Source organism: Lucilia sericata, unplaced genomic scaffold (genome assembly GCF_015586225.1).
Source record: "Lucilia sericata isolate MDLA Ls3-8-SP2 unplaced genomic scaffold, ASM1558622v1 Contig000255F_arrow, whole genome shotgun sequence".
Lineage (NCBI taxonomy): Eukaryota > Metazoa > Arthropoda > Insecta > Diptera > Calliphoridae > Lucilia > Lucilia sericata.
The window spans coordinates 178,009-200,796 of record NW_023994281.1 but is presented as its reverse complement, the minus strand read 5'-3'; the positions used below and the strand labels follow the sequence as shown (position 1 = coordinate 200,796).

Below are 22,788 nucleotides of genomic sequence, written 5' to 3'. Positions count from 1 at the left end.
ATTCATTTATTTATTCCGCAAAGTAAAAACTAAAGTTTTATTTTATTTTTTATTTATTATAATTGTCATTTAATTGAAAAAGTTTTAATGCTTTTACATAAATAAACCATGAATATTTAAATAAACAACAAAAAAGGTTAATTTATTTTTACGAGTATTTTCCTTTGTTATGTTTTATTTTAGTTTTGTGATAAAATAATCATTTCGTAGTTAAATTATTAACGTGTTGAATGAGAAACAGAAACAACAACGGCCTCCTTAATTAAGTTTTACGACAACAAAAAGTTTCTTTTTGGATTTAAGTAATGTGTCAGATGTGTATGGATTTTTTTTGTAAAAATATTAATACTAAGATATTTAATATTAAGCCATTAAATTATTTAAAAGTTTTCAGGATGAAACTAATGTCATTTAGTTTAAAATTGTTTTGGGGATAATAGTAGGAAAACATTCGAGCGAAACTTAATTTTCTGAAGAAAATAAAATACTACTGAAAATCCTACGTTTTTTTTCTGAAAATTATTATTTTTTGTAAAGATTCGGTTATTTCGTGAAAATGTAATTTTCTAGTGAAAATTCTAGAACTGAACTGGAGCAGAACTAAACTGGTGCAGAACTAAACTAGAACTGAACTAAACTAGAACTGAACTAAAACTGACCTAAAACTGAACAAAAACTAAACTAGAACTGAACTTGAACTAGAACTGAACTAGAACTGAACTAGAACTGAACTAGAACTGATCTAGAACTGAACTAGAACTGAACTAGAACTGAACTAGAACTGAACTAGAACTGAACTAGAACTGAACTAGAACTGAACTAGAACTGAACTAGAACTGAACTAGAACTGAACTAGAACTGAACTAGAACTGAACTAGAACTGAACTAGAACTGAACTAGAACTGAACTAGAACTGAACTAGACTGAACTAGAACTGAACTAGAACTGAACTAGAACTGAACTAGAACTGAACTAGAACTGAACTAGAACTGAACTAGAACTGAACTAGAACTGAACTAGAACTGAACTAGAACTGAACTAGAACTGAACTAGAACTGAACTAGAACTGAACTAGAACTGAACTAGAACTGAACTAGAACTGAACTAGAACTGAACTAGAACTGAACTAGAACTGAACTAGAACTGAACTAGAACTGAACTAGAACTGAACTAGAACTGAACTAGAACTGAACTAGAACTGAACTAGAACTGAACTAGAACTGAACTAGAACTGAACTAGAACTGAACTAGAACTGAACTAGAACTGAACTAGAACTGAACTACTAGAACTGAACTAGAACTGAACTAGAACTGAACTAGAACTGAACTAGAACTGAACTAGAACTGAACTAGACTAGGACTGAACTAGAACTAGAACTGAACTAGATCTGATCTAGAACTAGAACTGAACTACAACTGAACTGGAACTGAACTAGAACTGAATATGAATTTCGTATATTAATGAATAACGGGGATTGCAGTTTATCAGTTTTATTTTGAATAAAATAAACATTGTCAAAAATAAGCTTGAATAAAATGTTATTAAAATATGAATTTTGTTTTTGCTATTCCCGTTCAGTATACAAGTACCGAGAGAAATTTGTTACAAATAACACAAACAATACAAGTAGTCTCAACCTGTTGTTGTTTTTACTTTAAATAATAATAGAGATCAATTAACTTCACTAATCTCTTTAATTACTCATCTTGTTTTTGTTACTCTCCTTACATACTTTTTTCAAGTGTGATGACGTCATCTACACGCATTGCAGCAAGCTGTAAACAAACGGATTAAGAAAAGGAATAATGCAAAATAATTTAGTTTTTTCTTTGCACTTCATTAAATCGGACGCAAAATCGTAAAAGACGTGTGTAATTTTTTGCATAAAATAGTATTAAATGAAAGTTAAAGTTTTAAAAGTGTTTAAAAAAAGTCATTTGTTATAATATAAAAAGAAAATTGAAGGAAATTGGTCAAATAGTTAAAAAAAAGTGTAAAAATAAATTTAAAATTATTTTGAAGTTTGTGTGCTTTAATATATCAGTCTTAAGCATTATTAAGCAAATATAATTTTTATATTTATCTTTATTAAATTTATTATTCTTGTGCTGTTTTTTTTTGCAATTAAAGAAAGAGTAATGTAAATATTTGTTTTTGCTTTATTTATTTTTTCTAAAGTCATCAATTTTATGAAATCTTAAAATAACAAGCAGGACATGTTCTGTTTTGTTTGTCAAATGTAAACAAATAAAAATGTGTAATTTTTTATTGTTGTCTTAATATTTGTTTTTGCAATGAAAAAGTATGTAAAATTATCGAAAATAGAGAGAAAGGCAAAAATATGAAAACGTTTTTTTTTTGTTTGTGTTTCAATAGTGTAAAGATTTATTTAAACCGGGTATTCGGTTCGGTTGTTTAACATGTTTAGACTTGAACAAAAACCTAGTGAGTTTTTATATATTTCATGTGTTTTTCAAAATGTATAAAGGTAAGAAAATTTTCTTTGATTTTCGCATTAAATTTTGAATTTGTAAGTAACAAGTATAGTGGTCTGAATTAGATAGAAATTTATTATCAAATAAATATTTATGAAAGCCGTCAGGCATGTGTAACTACAAATGTGTGTTAGTAAATCCTTAATGTTCGTGATGAGATTCTATAAATATTTCAATATAATTCAAAAAACTATATTCCCTAAGTGAGCAATTAACCAACTCATCCTTAATATTTAATTACATTATTATTATTTATTTACATTTCAACCAGCAGTTCTGGGTTGCCTACCGATAATGGTGTCCAATGAAATTAGTTATGTGACTAAATATTTCGATAACTGTATTGATTCGGATTTAGCACAATCCGAAGCGAATAGAAAATTCTTCCTATTGAGAGAATATTTCGATGTTTCGAAAATTTACTACAGACTAGACTATAGACTAGACTATAGACTAGACTATAGACTAGACTATAGACTAGACTATAGACTAGACTATAGACTAGACTATAGACTAGACTATAGACTAGACTATAGACTAGACTATAGACTAGACTATAGACTAGACTATAGACTAGACTATAGACTAGACTATAGACTAGACTATAGACTAGACTATAGACTAGACTATAGACTAGACTATAGACTAGACTATAGACTAGACTATAGACTAGACTATAGACTAGACTATAGACTAGACTATAGACTAGACTATAGACTAGACTATAGACTAGACTATAGACTAGACTATAGACTAGACTATAGACTAGACTATAGACTAGACTATAGACTAGACTATAGACTAGACTATAGACTAGACTATAGACTAGACTATAGACTAGACTATAGACTAGACTATAGACTAGACTATAGACTAGACTATAGACTAGACTATAGACTAGACTATAGACTAGACTATAGACTAGACTATAGACTAGACTATAGACTAGACTATAGACTAGACTATAGACTAGACTATAGACTAGACTATAGACTATACTATAGACTAGACTATAGACTAGACTATAGACTAGACTATAGACTAGACTATAGACTAGACTATAGACTAGACTATAGACTAGACTATAGACTAGACTATAGACTAGACTATAGACTAGACTATAGACTAGACTATAGACTAGACTATAGACTAGGCTATAGACTAGACTATAGACTAGACTATAGACTAGACTATAGACTAGACAATAGACTAGTCTATAGACTAGACTATAGACTAGACTATAGACTAGACTATAGACAAGACTATAGACTAGACTATAGACTAGACTATAGACTAGAATATAGACTAGACTATAGACTAGACTATAGACTAGACTATAGACTAGACTTTAGACTAGACTTTAGACTAGACTATAGACTAGACTATAGACTAGACTATAGACAAGACTATAGACTAGACTATAGAAACTAAGATCTGTAAGCTAAAGTTAGAATTGAATTGTCAATAAATTACTTGTAGTAATACTGAACCAATAACTTAGATGTTAATGTAAAGGGATACTTTCACCACATGCCAACCTCCTGGGTATTTACTCATTACTCTATTACTAAGGCGAGTTCATGCCGATATGTAGTTATAGTAACAAAATTCCATTGAATAGAATAGATAATTTAATTTATTTTGTCCGGCCCTTGCAATTTGACCACAGATATTTAATAATTAAATTATCTGTTTGCACCTCAAAGTCTAATAAATAGCAAAAGCTACCAGCAGTCATAATCGAATTACCAATAATTTTACTATAACAACTAGTAACCAACTAAAAGGGAGAATCAAATAATTGTTAAATGGAAACATTATAACATTAATATAAATATAGCAAACACATACACAAACATGTAAAACACATTACATTAAAGTTCTATAATCCAATCAAATGTAATGGAAATTTAATTTCTTATATTCTGAATTCAGGGTTATGAACATACTCTTTAAATTAAGGGAGTCTGATGAAAAACAAGAAACTTTTTTTAACATTAGGCACAAGTAAATGCAATTTGCTTGAAAAGCAACAAACATATTAGGCGAATATATTTTTATAATGTCGTCATCAACATTGTGTCAGTGCCAGCAACAATTTAGTAAACATCACAAACACCCAAATACTACCACCCACCTCATGCTTAATGTTTAAAAGTATACAAATAATTTCAGAACATGCAACTACTTAAATGGCCTCAGTAAACAATTTGTTTGTGTAACTAGGAAAAATTGTAATGAAACACTCAGAATCCAATGCTACTGATGGTATGTCTGTCTGTACTTCTATATGTTGCTTTAAGCTGTGTCTATAATTAAATCAACCTCCACATGGTAAATTTTTCTATTTGCCTGCCTTTAATCTCAGGGTCCTTTAAATAAAAGTTTATGTGCAACTTAAACCAAAATGAACAAGAAAAAAATATAATTTAGCAACGACGGAGGACTATTGCCAACAGCCGAATGACATCATCATCATTGTCATCATCAACACAACGCCAACATCAACATCATTTATAACATCATCACTTTAACATTTATGTTTTTCCATAATGATAATCGTATATAGACAAAAACTACTAGTGTAAACATGTATATAGAGTCCTTTAGGTTCTCTGGTAAACATACATATATACAAAGATTTACTGTTGTGACATGTTATTAACGTCATCATAGGCTTTGTCAAAATAGGGACAATAACATACAACATTATAAAACATAATGTGAATTCGTAAAGTTTTCATTATTTCGAGATTTAATTAGAAACCATTCAATTATTCTTAAGATTTTCCTAGATAGAAAATTTATCGAAAATTTTCTACAAAAAAAAAAAAAAATTGCCCAAAGTTATCTCAAAAAAGATTTTATCGAAAGTTTTCAATAAAAAAATGTATCGAAAGTTTTCTATAAAAAGAAGATTTTCTATAAAAAGAAAATTTATTGAAAATTTTCTATAAAAAGAAAATTTTTTGAAAATTTTCTATAAAAAGAAAATTTATTGAAAATTTTCTATAAAAAGAAAATTTATTGAAAATTTTCTATAAAAAGAAAATTTATCGAAAGTTTTCTATAAAAAGAAAATTTATCGAAATTTTTCTATAAAAAGAAAATTTATTGAAAGTTTTCCATAAAAAGAAAATTTATCGAAAGTTTTCTATAAAAAGAAAATTTATCGAAAGTTTTCTATAAAAAGAAAATTTATCGAAAGTTTTCTTTAAAAAGAAAATTTATCGAAAGTTTTCTATAAAAAGAAAACTTATCGAAAGTTTTCTATAAAAAGAAAATTTATCGAAAGTTTTCTTTAAAAAGAAAATTTATCGAAAGTTTTCTATAAAAAGAAAATTTATCGAAAGTTTTCTATAAAAAGAAAATTTATCGAAAGTTTTCTATAAAAAGAAAATTTATCGAAAGTTTTCTATAAAAAGAAAATTTATCGAAAGTTTTCTATAAAAAGAAAATTTATCGAAAGTTTTCTATAAAAAGAAAATTTATCGAAAATTTTCTATAAAGAGAAAATTTATCGAAAATTTTCTATAAAGAGAAAATTTATCGAAAATTTTCTATAAAGAGAAAATTTATCGAAAATTTTCTATAAAGAGAAAATTTATCGAAAATTTTCTATAAAGAGAAAATTTATCGAAAATTTTCTATAAAGAGAAAATTTATCGAAAATTTTCTATAAAGAGAAAATTTATCGAAAATTTTCTATAAAGAGAAAATTTATCGAAATTTTTCTATAAAAGGAAAGTTTATCGAAATTTTTCTATAAAAGGAAAATTTATCGAAAATTTTCTATAAAAGGAAAATTTATCGAAAATTTTCTATAAAAGGAAAATTTATCGAAAATTTTCTATAAAAAGAAAATTTATCGAAAATTTTCTATAAAATGAAAATTTATCTAATATTTTCTATAAAAGGAAAATTTATCGAAATTTTTCTATAATATTCTATAAAAGGAAAATTTATAGAAATTTTTCTATAAAAGGAAAATTTATCGAAAATTTTCTATAAAAGGAAAATTTATCGAAAATTTTCTATAAAAGGAAAATTTATCGAAAATATTTTATAAAAGGAAAATTTATCTATAGTTATCGAAAATTTTCTATAATTTTCTATAAAAGGAAAATTTATCGAAAATTTTCTCTAAAAAGAAAATTTATCGAAAATTTACTATAAAAGGAAAATTTCTCGAAAATTTTCTATAAAAGAAAAATTTATCGAAAATTTTCTACAAAAGGAAAATTTGTCGAAAATTTTCTATAAAAAGAAAATAATCGAAAATTTTTTATAAAAAGAAAGTTTATCGAAAATTTTCTACAAAAGGAAAATTTATCGAAAATTTTCTATAAAAGGAAAATTTCTCGAAAATTTTCTATAAAAGGAAAATTTATCGAATATTTTCTATTAAAAGAAAATTTATCGAAAATTTTCTATAAAAAGAAAATAATCGAAAATTTTTTATAAAAAGAAAGTTTATCGAAAATTTTCTACAAAAGGAAAATTTATCGAAAAATTTCTATAAAAAGAAAATTTATCGAATATTTTCTATAAAAAGAAAATAATCGAAAATTTTTTATAAAAAGAAAGTTTATCGAAAATTTTCTACAAAAGGAAAATTTCTCGAAAATTTTCTATAAAAGGAAAATTTCTCGAAAATTTTCTATAAAAGGAAAATTTATCGAATATTTTCTATTAAAAGAAAATTTATCGAAAATTTTCTATAAAAAGAAAATAATCGAACATTTTTTATAAAAAGAAAGTTTATTCAAAATTTTCTACAAAAGGAAAATTTATAGAAAAATTTCTATAAAAAGAAAATTTATCGAATATTTTCTATAAAAAGAAAATTTATTGAAAATTTTGATATAAGTATAAAATTTATCGAGAATTTTCTAATAAAGGAAAATTTATCGAAAATTGTCTATAGAAAGAAAATTTATCAAACATTTTCTATAAAAAGAAAATTTATCAAACATTTTCTATAAAAAGAAAATTTATCAAACATTATCTACTATAAGAAGCAAATTTCGAATTATCCAAAATATTTTACTGAGGGCGAATTTCGAATTATCGAAAATTTATCTTAAAGAAAATATGTTGAATTTTCTAGAATTTATAATTTTGTACATTTTTTATATTATTTCTTTAAATTACTTTATGTGAGAATAAGTAATTAATACTGGTTTTACCTACTCACAAATGAATCTCATTTTCTTAAGAAAAGTAATATTTTAAATTAATTAAGAATTTTTCCAAGATATATTATAACGGTTTTATCGTTTTCCCTCATGTGTTTTACAAATTGAAGCCATAATTTATCAAGATTTTAACATTCGTTGAGATGCCAGAAAGAAAAAAAAACAAAGAACTTAAAATGATTGATTAAATAAACGTACAGACACATGCAAAATCATGTTGTTAACGCGATAAAATATTGAGAAAATAAAAAATGAAATAAATACCTGCAGCAGTGAATGACAGTAATGAACAAAACTAGTTGAAATTTCTGCTGGTTTTTCTAATAATATTAGAAGCTGATTTTATATTCAAACCAGCTTCTAAACGAACTGGTTTTGAGTTCTTATAATTTGTTTGTTTTATAAAAGATATAGGAAAATTCTTTACTTATTTTGAAACAATCTAGGAAATATTTCCAAAATATTACACTTGTGTTTATTTACTTTTGCAGTACACAGTACTAAAATATGTATGCACAAACATACCCTTTTCGCTTTTACATACATGACGTATGAGTGATTTAAACCATGAAATATTACTCATACGTTGGAATTTTTTCTAAAGGAAAAAAATAGTCAAATGTCTGCAAACTTAAACGAACTTAAACGTTTTAAAACATTATTGATAAATTGCTTTAGTGGCAATATTTAAATGTAGATTTTAGTAGAATAATAATAAAACTGCAGTTAAGCATTACTAATGCAAAGTATCCCTGCAGATGTCAACTACATAAATGGGTTGTAAAATTTCTTTCTGAATTTATTTGGGAAAAATATATTTCAACTATATGTATTTTTGTTACTACAATAATTACATTGGAACTTGGAAGGACAGACAGACAGACGGACGGACATGACCTGAACAACTAAGAAAGTGATTATGAGCCGATAGTTATACTTTAGAATCATTATTGTTGCTAAAGTGGTGTAGTGCAATCAGTTCAAAGAAATCCTAATGACAGTCTTTTATTAAATGACTGATATACATATATAAAATAATTGACTTAATGAGGACCTTTAATTATAAGTTGTCATAAACCATTACACCTTTTTTGCTTTGTCCACTTTAAAGGTATAATTATTCAATTTGTCTTAACAACTAAGTGATAACTGTGATATAGCAAAAGTTATAATAAAAGAAAACCATACATATTAGGGCGTTACAGATCTTACCAGAGCACTGGTATTGGGTACAATAAAAATAATTTAAATAGAGTTTGGAGACTTAAGAATAAAATAGGCCAACGAAATAAAACAAATTTGGGATGACTAAATAACAAAAACAAATACAAAAAGTACAAAAGTTAATATTTTGACCCCATATTTATACAAGTCGTGAAGAATGCATTGAGAAATAATTTGCCTTCAAAAACTCATCTTCACTCAAGATTAAGTTAACACTTTTTGAATATATTTATATGTAATGCTTTCCTAAATTCTTGAGCAACATTTAAAATCTCATTTCTCTTACCGGAAGTCTACTATAATAAGGATCTTCTGAGCTTCACCTCAATAAAAGTAATTTTATCTTGACAATTTTTTTTAGCAACATACACTAACTAACAGTCTTCTGTATGTCGATATTAGTAGTAATATTATTTTTTTTTGTTCTGAACAACAACAGGTTGTTTTTCCCACGTTTCATTAAAACAATAAACATTTTGTTGTTGTTTGTTTTATAGTGTAGTAATTTTTTACCCTTTTACCTCTTTAACGATATTTTGTGGTTGCTAAGGTAAACCACTAACATGAATATATTGTAAAGTAACATTTTCCATATTTATACAAGTATGATACATGTGTGAATATAGTTAAAACATGTTGCTACATTATGCAAATATTTTCATATATATTCGTACACTCAGAGTCCTTTGAAAAATGAATTGGGGAACTCATTCGTATCTTTCTAGATATCATTGTACATATCGATTGAGGACAAAAATGAGCAAGTTTCCTAGTTTTCAACGTCCAGGTCCTAGTGAACAAATTTCAGACTATTTTTCATTGTAAACTTACACAGTATTAAATGTTCTATCTAATTGTTTGTAATCATCCGTAATAAACTAATTACATGCCTAGTTTTTGCAAGTTCTTATCTCTCTCTCTCTCTCCCTTACAATATTAGTAAAACTATAAATTTAGTGAAGAAATGTTTATTATATTAATTAAAAATTTTAATAAAATAGTTTTAATATCCTTAATCTTTTAATCTGTAGTTTTAGTTTTCTATTTGTAATGTTATTTTTTCCGACTCTTTCGGCACAACATAAAAGGAAATAAAAATTAATTTACAAACATACAATGAATATAAATGAGCTCAACTCTATTACATAGACTGTCACTAGATATTATTATCTACTACCTTTTGAACATGAGTAAAAACAATGTAAAAGAAACATTTGTTTTTTTTTAATCGTGTTAATAAATTGACTTAAAGTGCTAATAAAATTAGGCTTAATTTATATTCTATTATCTTCTATCCTTTTTATGTTGGGTATTAATTTAACATTTTTTTAGAACATATTAAGTAACAGAAATAAATTTTATTTAGAAAAAGTTAATAATCTCTAAATTGACAAAGTAGAGAGAATCAAATAGATCTGCATGACAAGCTCATGTTTTTACTGTAAGCAAAATCATTTTGTTCATAGAATTGAATTAGAACTGAATTAGAACTGAACTAGAACTGAACTAGAACTGAACTAGAACTGAACTAGAACTGAACTAGAACTGAACTAGAACTGAACTAGAACTGAACTAGAACTGAACTAGAACTGAATTAGAACTGAACTAGAACTGAACTAGAACTGAACTAGAACTGAACTAGAACTGAACTAGAACTGAACTAGAACTGAACTAGAACTGAACTAGAACTGAACTAGAACTGAACTAGAACTGAACTAGAACTGAACTAGAACTGAACTAGAACTGAACTAGAACTGAACTAGAACTGAACTAGAACTGAACTAGAACTGAACTAGAACTGAACTAGAACTGAACTAGAACTGAACTAGAACTGAACTAGAACTGAACTAGAACTGAACTAGAACTGAACTAGAACTGAACTAGAACTGAACTAGAACTGAACTAGAACTGAACTAGAACTGAACTAGAACTGAACTAGAACTGAACTAGAACTGAACTAGAACTGAACTAGAACTGAACTAGAACTGAACTAGAACTGAACTAGAACTGAACTAGAACTGAACTAGAACTGAACTAGAACTGAAATAGAACTGAACTAGAACTGAACTAGAACTGAACTAGAACTGAACTAGAACTGAACTAGAACTGAACTAGAACTGAACTAGAACTGAACTAGAACTGAACTAGAACTGAACTAGAACTGAACTAGAACTGAACTAGAACTGAACTAGAACTGAACTAGAACTGAACTAGAACTGAACTAGAACTGAACTAGAACTGAACTAGAACTGAACTAGAACTGAACTAGAACTGAACTAGAACTGAACTAGAACTGAACTAGAACTGAACTAGAACTGAACTAGAACTGAACTAGAACTGAACTAGAACTGAACTAGAACTGAACTAGAACTGAACTAGAACTGAACTAGAACTGAACTAGAACTGAACTAGAACTGAACTAGAACTGAACTAGAACTGAACTAGAACTGAACTAGAACTGAACTAGAACTGAACTAGAACTGAACTAGAACTGAACTAGAACTGAACTAGAACTGAACTAGAACTGAACTAGAACTGAACTAGAACTGAACTAGAACTGAACTAGAACTGAACTAGAACTGAACTAGAACTGAACTAGAACTGAACTAGAACTGAACTAGAACTGAACTAGAACTGAACTAGAACTGAACTAGAACTGAACTAGAACTGAACTAGAACTGAACTAGAACTGAACTAGAACTGAACTAGAACTGAACTAGAACTGAACTAGAACTGAACTAGAACTGAACTAGAACTGAACTAGAACTGAACTAGAACTGAACTAGAACTGAACTAGAACTGAACTAGAACTGAACTAGAACTGAACTAGAACTGAACTAGAACTGAACTAGAACTGAACTAGAACTGAACTAGAACTGAACTAGAACTGAACTAGAACTGAACTAGGATTGAACTAGAACTGAACTAGAACTGAACTAGAACTGAACTAGAACTGAACTGAACTTGAACTGAACTAGAACTCAACTATAACTGAAGACGCTTCGGATTGACTACTAAGTTCAGTTACCAAAAAGATTATCTACGGAACACGTTTATTATTAGGGGATTAAAAAGATCGGTAGGATATCAGATGATACAGAGCTAATTAACCCAAATATTGCTTAATTAAAGCGAAAAATGTTGTGGTATACACGTTGCATATGACGTAGATTTTTGTTCTAATTGTAGAATTTTCGAACGAAGCTTGTATTCATCTCAGTTATGAGATTAAAACTTTTGATGGACGTTGTTAAAATGACTTGGCAATATATTAGTAGCAAAATAACATATTATTGTGGACAAAAAAACACTTACTTTAGTCATTTCTGTGACATATCAACATTCCAGTAATACAAATTTTCATACTTTCAGAAAACTTATTAATTCTTGCAATTATTTAAATTTAATTAATAACCATACAATGCATATTCAAAATAAGCACTTATATGAAGAATAATGCATGAATACTTTATCACATCCATGCCATACTTTAGCTGTCATATTGATTGTTGTTTTTTTATCATTTATTTATGACACAACATTCTATTCACCCTTCCAAATATTTATTGTACAAATAGTTTGCTTATGCATATATAAAAATGATATACAGGGATGGGATTTTGAAGATTTGGTAAAAAATTCTAACATTTCGAAAACTTGTTGATAATATTTAGCATACATGCAGATTAAATAAAGATAAAGACTGTGATATTTTTATTGAAATTGCTTATTAGTTATTGAATGCATATTGTATGAAAATCATAGCTCTGGTATTAAATATTTATTGATGGTTTTAGTATTAGAAGCGCGCAAAAAAACAAACCCCTTAACTCCCTTTAGCAATTGAATGGTGACTGTCTGAACTACTATAAATATTTCTGTAATCTGTATAAATATTTATATCATCACTAAAACCACAGATTACAAGGCATATTAATTAATGCTAAAATAATTTGTATACAAAAGTATTTACATAACTAAGACCATAAGTATGTATAGTACTTATAACACCATACTCACATTGTTACACATGTATGTATGTATGTATTGTGTATATGAAAAAATAAAAATGTTTTTGTCTAGTTTGTTTGTCGAGGACTTAGTAAATTTATTTAATAAACGATTAATTCTTATTAGAATTATCTTTTACATTATAATCATAATTAGAAATTAAAAGGAAAATATTAAAATTAAATTAGAAGAAACACAGCAGATCTTGCTGTAAGAAATTAATTATAAGTTATAATCCATTAAATTGTTGCCATATTCTTAATCAATTCTTTATGGATTATTTAATAACAACTTTTTATTAAAAAAAATTGTTTATGGAAATTTACGCACAAGTTTTATGCAAAAATACTTTAATACAGAAATTCTTTAAAAAGTTTGATAATTTCAAAATGTTGAAGAATGTTTCTTTTTATATTTGTATGGTTTTTTATATTTTTGTTTCTTTGTGTAGTTTTTTTCTTTAACAAGTATTATTTTCCAGTTAAATTTGCAACACATTGTTTTGTTTTAGTTTGTTGAAGTGTTGCAAAAACTTGTTAAAAAGTTTTAGTTTTTTTTGTTTTTTTTTTAATGAAAATTTTTAAGTGTTTAAATAACAGTTGAGCTTTGTTAGCCATGAGTTTTAATAAAACAGCGCGTTTTTTTAAATGAAAGTTTATTAAAGCTTCATTTGGAGGGGGAATATCAAAAACTGACGGTTAAAATTCACAGCTGAGGTTGATATCCACAAATATAGCGTTCAACATCCAACATAAAGTATACGCATTGGTGCATAATCTACATTTAACTTTATTTAACGATGTCCGTCCATCCGTCTGTCCTTCCGTCCATACTTGTAATAATTTTTCAAAACAGTTTTTATAACTTAAAAAATTATATTTTTTCAATTTTTTTTTTATCCAAATCTATTTGTTTTAAAAATTTAATTTAAATTATTTTCACCAAACTGCTTATTTATTCCGAACAATAGCTTAGTTATTGAACACAATTTAATTATTTTTCCTTATTATCTAAAAACATATAATAACATGCATAATAATTAAGTTGTATAGAAAATTTTGTTTATATTTACAAACAACTCAATCTAAACAAAATCAAACCGTATGTCAAAATCACACTTAATAGATGATAAACAATAACAAAAGAGACAGGCCATCATCATCACCATCACACTAACACCACAATATGGTAAATATTCATGAATCTATTAATATAAAACAGATTGTCATTATTTTGGATATGATAATGATTACAACAATAATGACAATAACAACACTTCAGTAATAAGAGTAAATTTGTATTAATTATAGAGAAAATATTTATATGTATACACAATCACCCAAAAGTCTTTACAGATATGTGGGATAACCCTAGAAAAAAAACAATAGTTAGAAAGATGTTAGATACAAAGACCCTCATAATATTTATAGAGATTCATAATGCAAAAATATTTTTCTGAAAACCAACAGGATTTATAAGTGATAGATGTGAGAAGGAATCTGTCTGTCTAAACAACAAATTTGCGTATATTATAAGAAAAAATTATAATTTCTTTGTGGCCTCCCTAATATATAATCATTGTATCAATATACACATGCCTTACAGTTTTAAAAATGGTTAATGTACCATATTTATCTCCACTCTACAAGGAATCTAGAGAGTAGTCGGTCGTCGCTATGTTTTCTAGAAAGGATATCGTTGCTTACTTAACGAAATCATGTAATTAAAATTGGTATGAAAAGTGACAAATATCAGTATCGTTTCGTAAACAGAGGCAATCTTCCTCGAAACTGCAGGGTATAGAAACATACTATCCCATTTGTACACACGTAAAACTGTAAAACCATCATTGTCATTAAAATGGAGAAATGCTGTATCTTTGTCTGTTTATCTGTATGTCTGTCAGTTTATCTATGTATTTTAAATGATAAGCCATGCATTCTCTAGAGAAGTACTGTCAAATAAAATTTTGTTTTTTTATATTAAAGTTTTTTTATATCATTATTTTCTTTACTGTTGGTGGGTGGTACTGTGGGTCCAAAAAAATTTTGAAATATCAAAATTTTCTTTTTTCGACATTTTTCTGTCGAAAGAAAATTTCTTATCAAAAAGAAAATTTATCAAATATTTTCTATAAAAGGAAAATTTATCGAAAATTTTCTATAAAAAGAAAATTTATCGAAAATTTTCTATAAAAAGAAAATTTATCGAAAATTTCCTATAACAAGAAAATTTATCGAAAATTACCTATAAAAAGAAAAGTACCGAACATTTTCTATAAGAGGGAAATTTATTGAAAATTTCCTATGAAAAGAAAATTTATTGAAAACTTCCTACAAAAATAAAATTTATTGAAAATTTCCTATGAAAAGAAAATTTATAGAATATTTTCTACAAAGAGAAAATTTATCGAAAATTTTCTATAAAGAGAAAATTTATCGAATATTTTCTATAAAAAGATAATTTTTCGAAAATTTCCTATAAAAAGAAAATTTTTCGAAAATTTCCTATTAAAAGGAAATTTATCGAAAATTTAATGTTAAAAGCAAATTTATTGAACATTTCCTATTAAGAGAAAATTTATCGAAAATTTCCTATTAAAAGGAAATTTATCAAAAATTTCAAGAAAATTTTCTATAAAAATAAAATTTAACGAAAACTTTTATAAAAAGAAAATTTAACGAACATTTTCCATGAAAAGAAAATTTAACGAAACTTTTCTATAAAATGACATTTTACCGAAAATTTTCTATAAAAGGAAAATTTTTACGAAGATTTTCTATAAAAAGAAAAGTTTTACGAAAATCTAGAAACAGAAAATTTTCCATAAAAAGAAATAACGAACATTTTCTATAAAAAGAAAATTTAACGAAAATTTTCTATAAGAAGAAAATTTAACAAAAATTTTCTATAAAAAGAAAATTTAACGAACATTATCTATAAAAAGAAAATTTAACGAAAATTTTCTATAAAACGAATATTTAACGAAAAATTTCTATAAAAAGCAAATTTAACGAAAATTATCTATAAAAAGAAAAACTATCGAAAATTTTCTATAAAAAGTAAATTTATCGAAAATCTTCTATAAAAAGAAAATGTATCGAAAATTTTCTATAAAATTAAAATTTAACGAAAATTTTCTATAAAAAGAAAATTTAACGAAAATTTTCTATAAAAAGAAAATTTATCAAAAATTGTATATAATTTTTTTTTTAAATTCTTTAAAAAGGGAATTTATCGAAAATTTTCTATAGCGCTTTCAACGTTAGCTGTTACTTTCTTCTGTTTAATCTTAAATAGATAGTGTCACTGTTCTAAATACCTTTTTTAAATTCACCTTGAAAATTATTCTCATATTGCACATACACAATAATCTTAAAAATTTTAGTATACACACATGATAAACAAGTAAACCGAAACCATTATGACTCTGAACATACAAATGATATTAAAAACATATTTTCCTCTTTAATAACAGCAAAATAAACAGAAATTTAATTTTCATTATTCTGCTAACAATTTTCGTTTGTATTTTTCGTTGTATTGACAAAAAAAGTTCTTCATTTTACTATCATCCTCTCTCCGGTTTGGTAATTTAAAACAGACACAAAAATGGTTACACAGACAACAATCATCAATAAATTTGCCAATATTATAGTTTTGCTTGATGTTTTCAGTCATTGTTTTATTTTCCTTTTCTGTTCATTTAAATTTTTTTTTATCTTGCTATTTTTTTGGTTCATGCTTCACTCACAATTTATCACTTTTTGTCATCATGTTCATTGTGATGGCGTTAGTTATGTTTTTTGTTTTCTTTATTAAGAGGGTTTTGGGGGGAGGATGCTTGATGGCTGATGTTTATTTGTCCTATATTTCATTATTGGTTAACATTTGTTTTAAGGTTCCTTCCTCTCATTCTTTGTATTATTGTGGTTATTTGGTAAAAGACAATGACACAGATATAAAAACCAATGGATGTAAAATACTACTTGGTATACATTTGTATTGAGCTATAGTTTACATAAATATTGAAATTTTAAGAGTAATGGTAAAAAGTTTTATTTTATGTATGTGTATAAGTGCCTCTACTTTCGGTATAAGGACTTTAATTGAGGATTAGTAATTAGTTGTTAATTATTTTGTTAGTAATTGAAAAATTTTATATAATTTGTATACTTATCTGCAAAATAATTTACCAATTTATCAAGATTAACTATAAAACTTACCTGCAAGAAAACAAGAGAAAATTTATTTTTAATGGGAATTATAAAAGTTTGTGGAAATAATGATAAATAATTTTAATTAAGAAAATAATATTCACGTAATAAACATAAATTAAGACAGCTAACAATGTAGTTTAAAAAAGACTTGGTGCAATTATAAATTTAGTATGTTTAGCTAAAATCGAAAATGCTTAACTTTATATTAATCTCTATGTATTTTGTTTTCTATTTCAGGTAAGGACTTCCACTGTATACTGTTCTAATGGTAAGAAAAGTTATATACATACATATATATTCCATTTAAATATACTTGAGCCTGAAGAGATAGAACGTGATTATAATTTTAAACTTCTAAATATTAGTCTAGTCTATAGTCTAGTCTATAGTCTAGTCTATAGTCTAGTCTATAGTCCAGTCTATAGTCTAGTCTATAGTCTAGTCTATAGTCTAGTCTATAGTCTAGTCTATAGTCTAGTCTATAGTCTAGTCTATAGTCTAGTCTATAGTCTAGTCTATAGTCTAGTCTATAGTCTAGTCTATAGTCTAGTCTATAGTCTAGTCTATAGTCTAGTCTATAGTCTAGTCTATAGTCTAGTCTATAGTCTAGTCTATAGTCTAGTTTATAGTCTAGTCTATAGTCTAGTCTATAGTCTAGTCTATAGTCTAGTCTATAGTCTAGTCTATAGTCTAGTCTATAGTCTAGTCTATAGTCTAGTCTATAGTCTAGTCTATAGTCTAGTCTATAGTCTAGTCTATAGTCTAGTCTATAGTCTAGTCTATAGTCTAGTCTATAGTCTAGTCTATAGTCTAGTCTATAGTCTAGTCTATAGTCTAGTCTATAGTCTAGTCTATAGTCTAGTCTATAGTCTAGTCTATAGTCTAGTCTATAGTCTAGTCTATAGTCTAGTCTATAGTCTAGTCTATAGTCTAGTCTATAGTCTAGTCTATAGTCTAGTCTATAGTCTAGTCTATAGTCTAGTCTATAGTCTAGTCTATAGTCTAGTCTATAGTCTAGTCTATAGTCTAGTCTATAGTCTAGTCTATAGTCTAGTCTATAGTCTAGTCTATAGTCTAGTCTATAGTCTAGTCTATAGTCTAGTCTATAGTCTAGTCTATAGTCTAGTCTATAGTCTAGTCTATAGTCTAGTCTATAGTCTAGTCTATAGTCTAGTCTATAGTCTAGTCTAGTCTATAGTCTAGTCTATAGTCTAGTCTATAGTTTAGTCTATAGTCTAGTCTATAGTCTAGTCTATAGTCTAGTCTATAGTCTAGTCTATAGTCTAGTCTATAGTCTAGTCTATAGTCTAGTCTATAGTCTAGTCTATAGTCTAGTCTATAGTCTAGTCTATAGTCTAGTCTATAGTCTAGTCTATAGTCTATAGTCTAGTCTATGGTCTAGTCTATAGTCTAGTCTACAGACTGGACTATAGTATGGTATATAATCTGGACTCTATTATAATCTATAGTCTTGACTAAAGTCTAGTCTAAAGTCTGGACTCCAGTACAATCAGTAGTCTGCATTTTAGTATAGGCTATGGTCGGAGCTGTGATTTAGTATATAGCATGTAGTCTGAAGTATAGTCTAGTCTGTTTTTTATTTTACCATATGGGAAGTAATATAGTACTCTTCTATATAATGCTAATAGTGTGGACTATAGCCTAAAATAGTTTATTTTATAGTCTGGACTTTTATCTATTCAATATATTTTTAAAGATCTGCGAAGTTAATTTTATTAATAATAATAATAACTGCAAACACAGAAAATTCAATTATTTTTCTTATTAACTTTTATATACAAACTAAATCTTTAGAAATCTTAAAACAAGTCTTGTCAGATCATAAACAAATGTATATATTGTCAAAATCTAGCAGATTTAATTCCTTAAATGGAATAATCCAAAAAGATTTATAGATAATTGCAAATAGGAATTTCTAGGTTTCAGATAAAGTCTATAAATGTTTATAATGAATATATACGCAAAAATAAGACCTTCACTTGATTATTTTCATATGTTACAAAGGGAATAATAAAATGACTTTACTCTCCCAGGAGACTAACAAAAAATAGGTTGTTTATATTCTGGCGCATTCAATTAAAACTTTTTTAATGTTTTTGTCTACCACATACATACTTTCCTCTCGCACACATTTCCATTTCATTGACTTTGGTTTACAATTGTCAACGCCGTATGTGTATTGGATTCGATTCGGTTTGGTTTATATGGATGTGTTAACAAAATGTGTCAAATAAAATTGATGGGTTTCGTTTGTATTGAAAAGTGTCATGCATCGATTGTATCAAAATTGTACTTTTTTCCAACAGACAAATGTGTGTTTTTCATCTTTAAATTTTTTAAAGTTTAAATACGATTTTTTTTTACTTCGACTAAAGCTGACATTTAGAGATAAATATTTTAAAAATAAAAGTGTCCTTTAGCTATTATAACCTTAAGGTGCCCTTTATTTTAACCCCCTAGCTGTATATGTGTATTTTTTGCTTTTTTTATGAAAAATATGTAGCATTTTAGATGCTTTTTTAAGTTCATTGCTGTTTGCAGTACTTAGAACAAAAGAAAAATGGGTCATGTACATAAATATTCATAAATTATAAGATTGGGTCATATGAAATAAGTAGTTACAAATTGAACCATATTTGTTTCTTTTAAGAGTTGTTAACATCACTTGAAAAATTTTCATAAGAGGATATTTGCTGCAAATATAAATAAACTTACTACCACAGCATAGATGTGAATATAAATTTTAATTTAAGGCGAAATTTCGTATACAAATTTAAAAAATAATTTAAAAATTTCGCAACATTTCATATAAACTCTTAAAATATTTCATACTTGAGAAGTAAGGATCTATAGCAGATATATACCTTTAGATGACTCTTTTAGTATTTATTTATATTTTGTTGCCCTTTTGTTAAAATTTAAATAAAATCCTTTTCAAAATTTTCAAGCTGCATTGGGATATTTTTATACAATATTTTCATTTCTACACTTAGTATGCACCAAATTAAATACTTAACCTTAATCAATTACTGTTATTATTATTACGCTAAAGGACAATAATAACAACACCAGCATGTGTGGGAACACTTAACCCACCATCACTATCACATCAATACCACTACAACAACTACTTAATAACCTCTAAAATATAAAATAATATACAAGTTTAATAACAATCCATAAGTACTTTTTATTACGTTAGTACTTAATACAGTGGGACGAAAGCAAAAATGGAAATATGTATGTATATGTTATCAAAAACAAAAACAAACAAAAAAAAGATTGAACAATTAAATAGTACAAGTAGATGTTTTACGAAATTAAAATTAACGGGTTAGTTAGTTAGTTAGTTAGTTCGTTTAGTTAGTTAGTTAGTTAGTTAGTTAGTTAGTAGTTAGTTAGTAGTTAGTTAGTTAGTTAGTAGTTAGTTAGTAGTTAGTTAGTTAGTTAGTTAGTTAGGTTAGTTAGTTAGTTAGTTAGTTAGTTATAGTTAGTAGTTAGTTAGTAGTTAGTTAGTTAGTTAGTTAGTTAGTAGTTAGTTAGTTAGTTAGTTAGTTAGTTAGTTAGTAGTTAGTTAGTTAGTTTAGTTAGTTAGTTAGTTAGTTAGTTAGTTAGTTAGTTAGTTAGTTAGTTAGTTAGTTAGTTAGTTAGTTAGTTAGTTAGTTAGTTAGTTAGTTAGTTAGTTAGTTAGTTAGTTAGTTAGTTAGTTAGTTAGTTAGTTAGTTAGTTAGTTAGTTAGTTAGTTAGTTAGTTAGTTAGTTAGTTAGTTAGTTAGTTAGTTAGTTAGTTAGTTAGTTAGTAGTTAGTTAGTTAGTTAGTTAGTTAGTTAGTTAGTTAGTTAGTTAGTTAGTTAGTAGTTAGTTAGTTAGTTAGTAGTTAGTTAGTTAGTTAGTTAGTTAGTTAGTTAGTTAGTTAGTTAGTTAGTTAGTTAGTTAGTTAGTTAGTTAGTAGTTAGTTAGTTAGTTAGTTAGTTAGTTAGTTAGTTAGTTAGTTAGTAGTTAGTTAGTTAGTAGTTAGTTAGTTAGTTAGTTAGTTAGTTAGTTAGTTAGTTAGTTAGTTAGTTAGTTAGTTAGTTAGTTAGTTAGTTAGTTAGTTAGTTAGTTAGTTAGTTAGTTAGTTAGTTAGTTAGTTAGTTAGTTAGTAGTTAGTTAGTTAGTTAGTTAGTTAGTTAGTTAGTTAGTTAGTTAGTTAGTTAGTTAGTTAGTTAGTTAGTTAGTTAGTTAGTTAGTAGTTAGTTAGTTAGTTAGTTAGTTAGTTAGTTAGTTAGTTAGTTATTCATTGATCGGTTGTTAAACAAAATTTTTAGTATTTGTGATGATGCATCTGGAGTTTATTAACAGGCTATTTCAACTCTTATATATGAATAGATTTGATATATTTAGGCGTATGAAGTTAATTACTAAATATACATCTGAATAGTAAACGAAAACATGTGTTTTAGCCAAAACTACATCACTGTACTTTATACAAACGAGTACCTACTATATACAACACGCTCCAATAAAAATCATAAACTTTAAGTATTATTATGGGGCCTTTTATAAGTGTGAATCAGTCTGAATGTGTATGTATGTATATGCGTTTGTGGCTTTATTCAGTCCCAAATCAAATTTTTATGGCCACTTCAAATCAGCTGCAGAAAGCAAAAATAAAAAATCCAGTGAGTAAATGAATGAACGCACGGATAAAAGCAATATGTACTTTACTATATAGTAGTTATATAATGAATGAAAACGACATGTTAATCATTATATTTGTGGATACAAATATTGGTACAAATGTGTGTAATATACATACACACATAATGTCAATAATGTGTGGGTTTTAGTGAATACAATACATTAGATACATTTTTAATAATGTTTAATATACTCTCATATGTATACATATTTTAAATATGTACGTTTGTATGTATGTGATATACATTATGTATGGTTATGATGTGTTAATCGTTTCTGTTATTATTCTTCCTTCAAAAATCAATTACAACAGCAAAAAAATTCTTGGTCGTCCTGTATGAGTGAGTTTGAAATGACACATTCATAATATACGTATGTATGTATGTATATGGTTATAAAAAAAATAAAGAAAATAAATCAATAATTTCTATAATATATACTTTTTTTCAGAAAACACAGTATGAACTAAAATATGTTATAAAAACTTGAAATAGAAAATTAAGTTTATTTCTATATACTTAGTCGCCTATACATACATACATATGTATGTATAGTTCTCATATGTATTTTTATACTATTCAAACTTACTCTTTATATTAGTTTTTTATTCAAGTCACTTATTGTTTCTATTCACATACTCTTCCATACATTCTTATTCACTCACATGTGTACTCCTATATTTATATATGTATATGTAACAGGTAGTACCCGACATTGTTCAGATTTTCTTCTAAATTTAGTTTTTTATTCTGAGTGAAGAATATCAAACATTGTAGACTTGAAAAGTACCAAAAATAAAAAAATACCATTGGTGTTCTAACAGACATCGATCTATAGATAAGCGCTATATTTAATAGAAACAAAAATTCACCAATATAAAAGTTTTAACTCGTTTTCCTCCCTTTTCGTTTCTTTTAGTTCAAGTTCTCAAATCATTTT

At 26.5% G+C, this 22,788-nt stretch overlaps 1 protein-coding gene across 3 annotated transcripts in view; it reads right to left on the bottom strand.

The window, feature by feature from the left end:
• LOC119602819 (probable WRKY transcription factor protein 1) overlaps positions 1–22,788 on the bottom strand; it is a 150,832-nt gene that overhangs the window by 29,986 nt on the left and 98,058 nt on the right. Inside the window, exon 4 of one of the 3 annotated variants that reach the window (XM_037954568.1) lies at positions 16,164–17,155. The exons of 1 other annotated variant lie outside the window; for it this stretch is intronic. In XM_037954568.1, coding sequence (XP_037810496.1) covers positions 17,139–17,155 — 17 coding nt within the window. In that variant the 3' untranslated portion in view covers positions 16,164–17,138. Of the gene's footprint in view, positions 1–16,163; positions 17,156–22,788 lie in introns of those variants that run through there. One more of the 3 variants, XM_037954569.1, reaches the window with a different exon arrangement.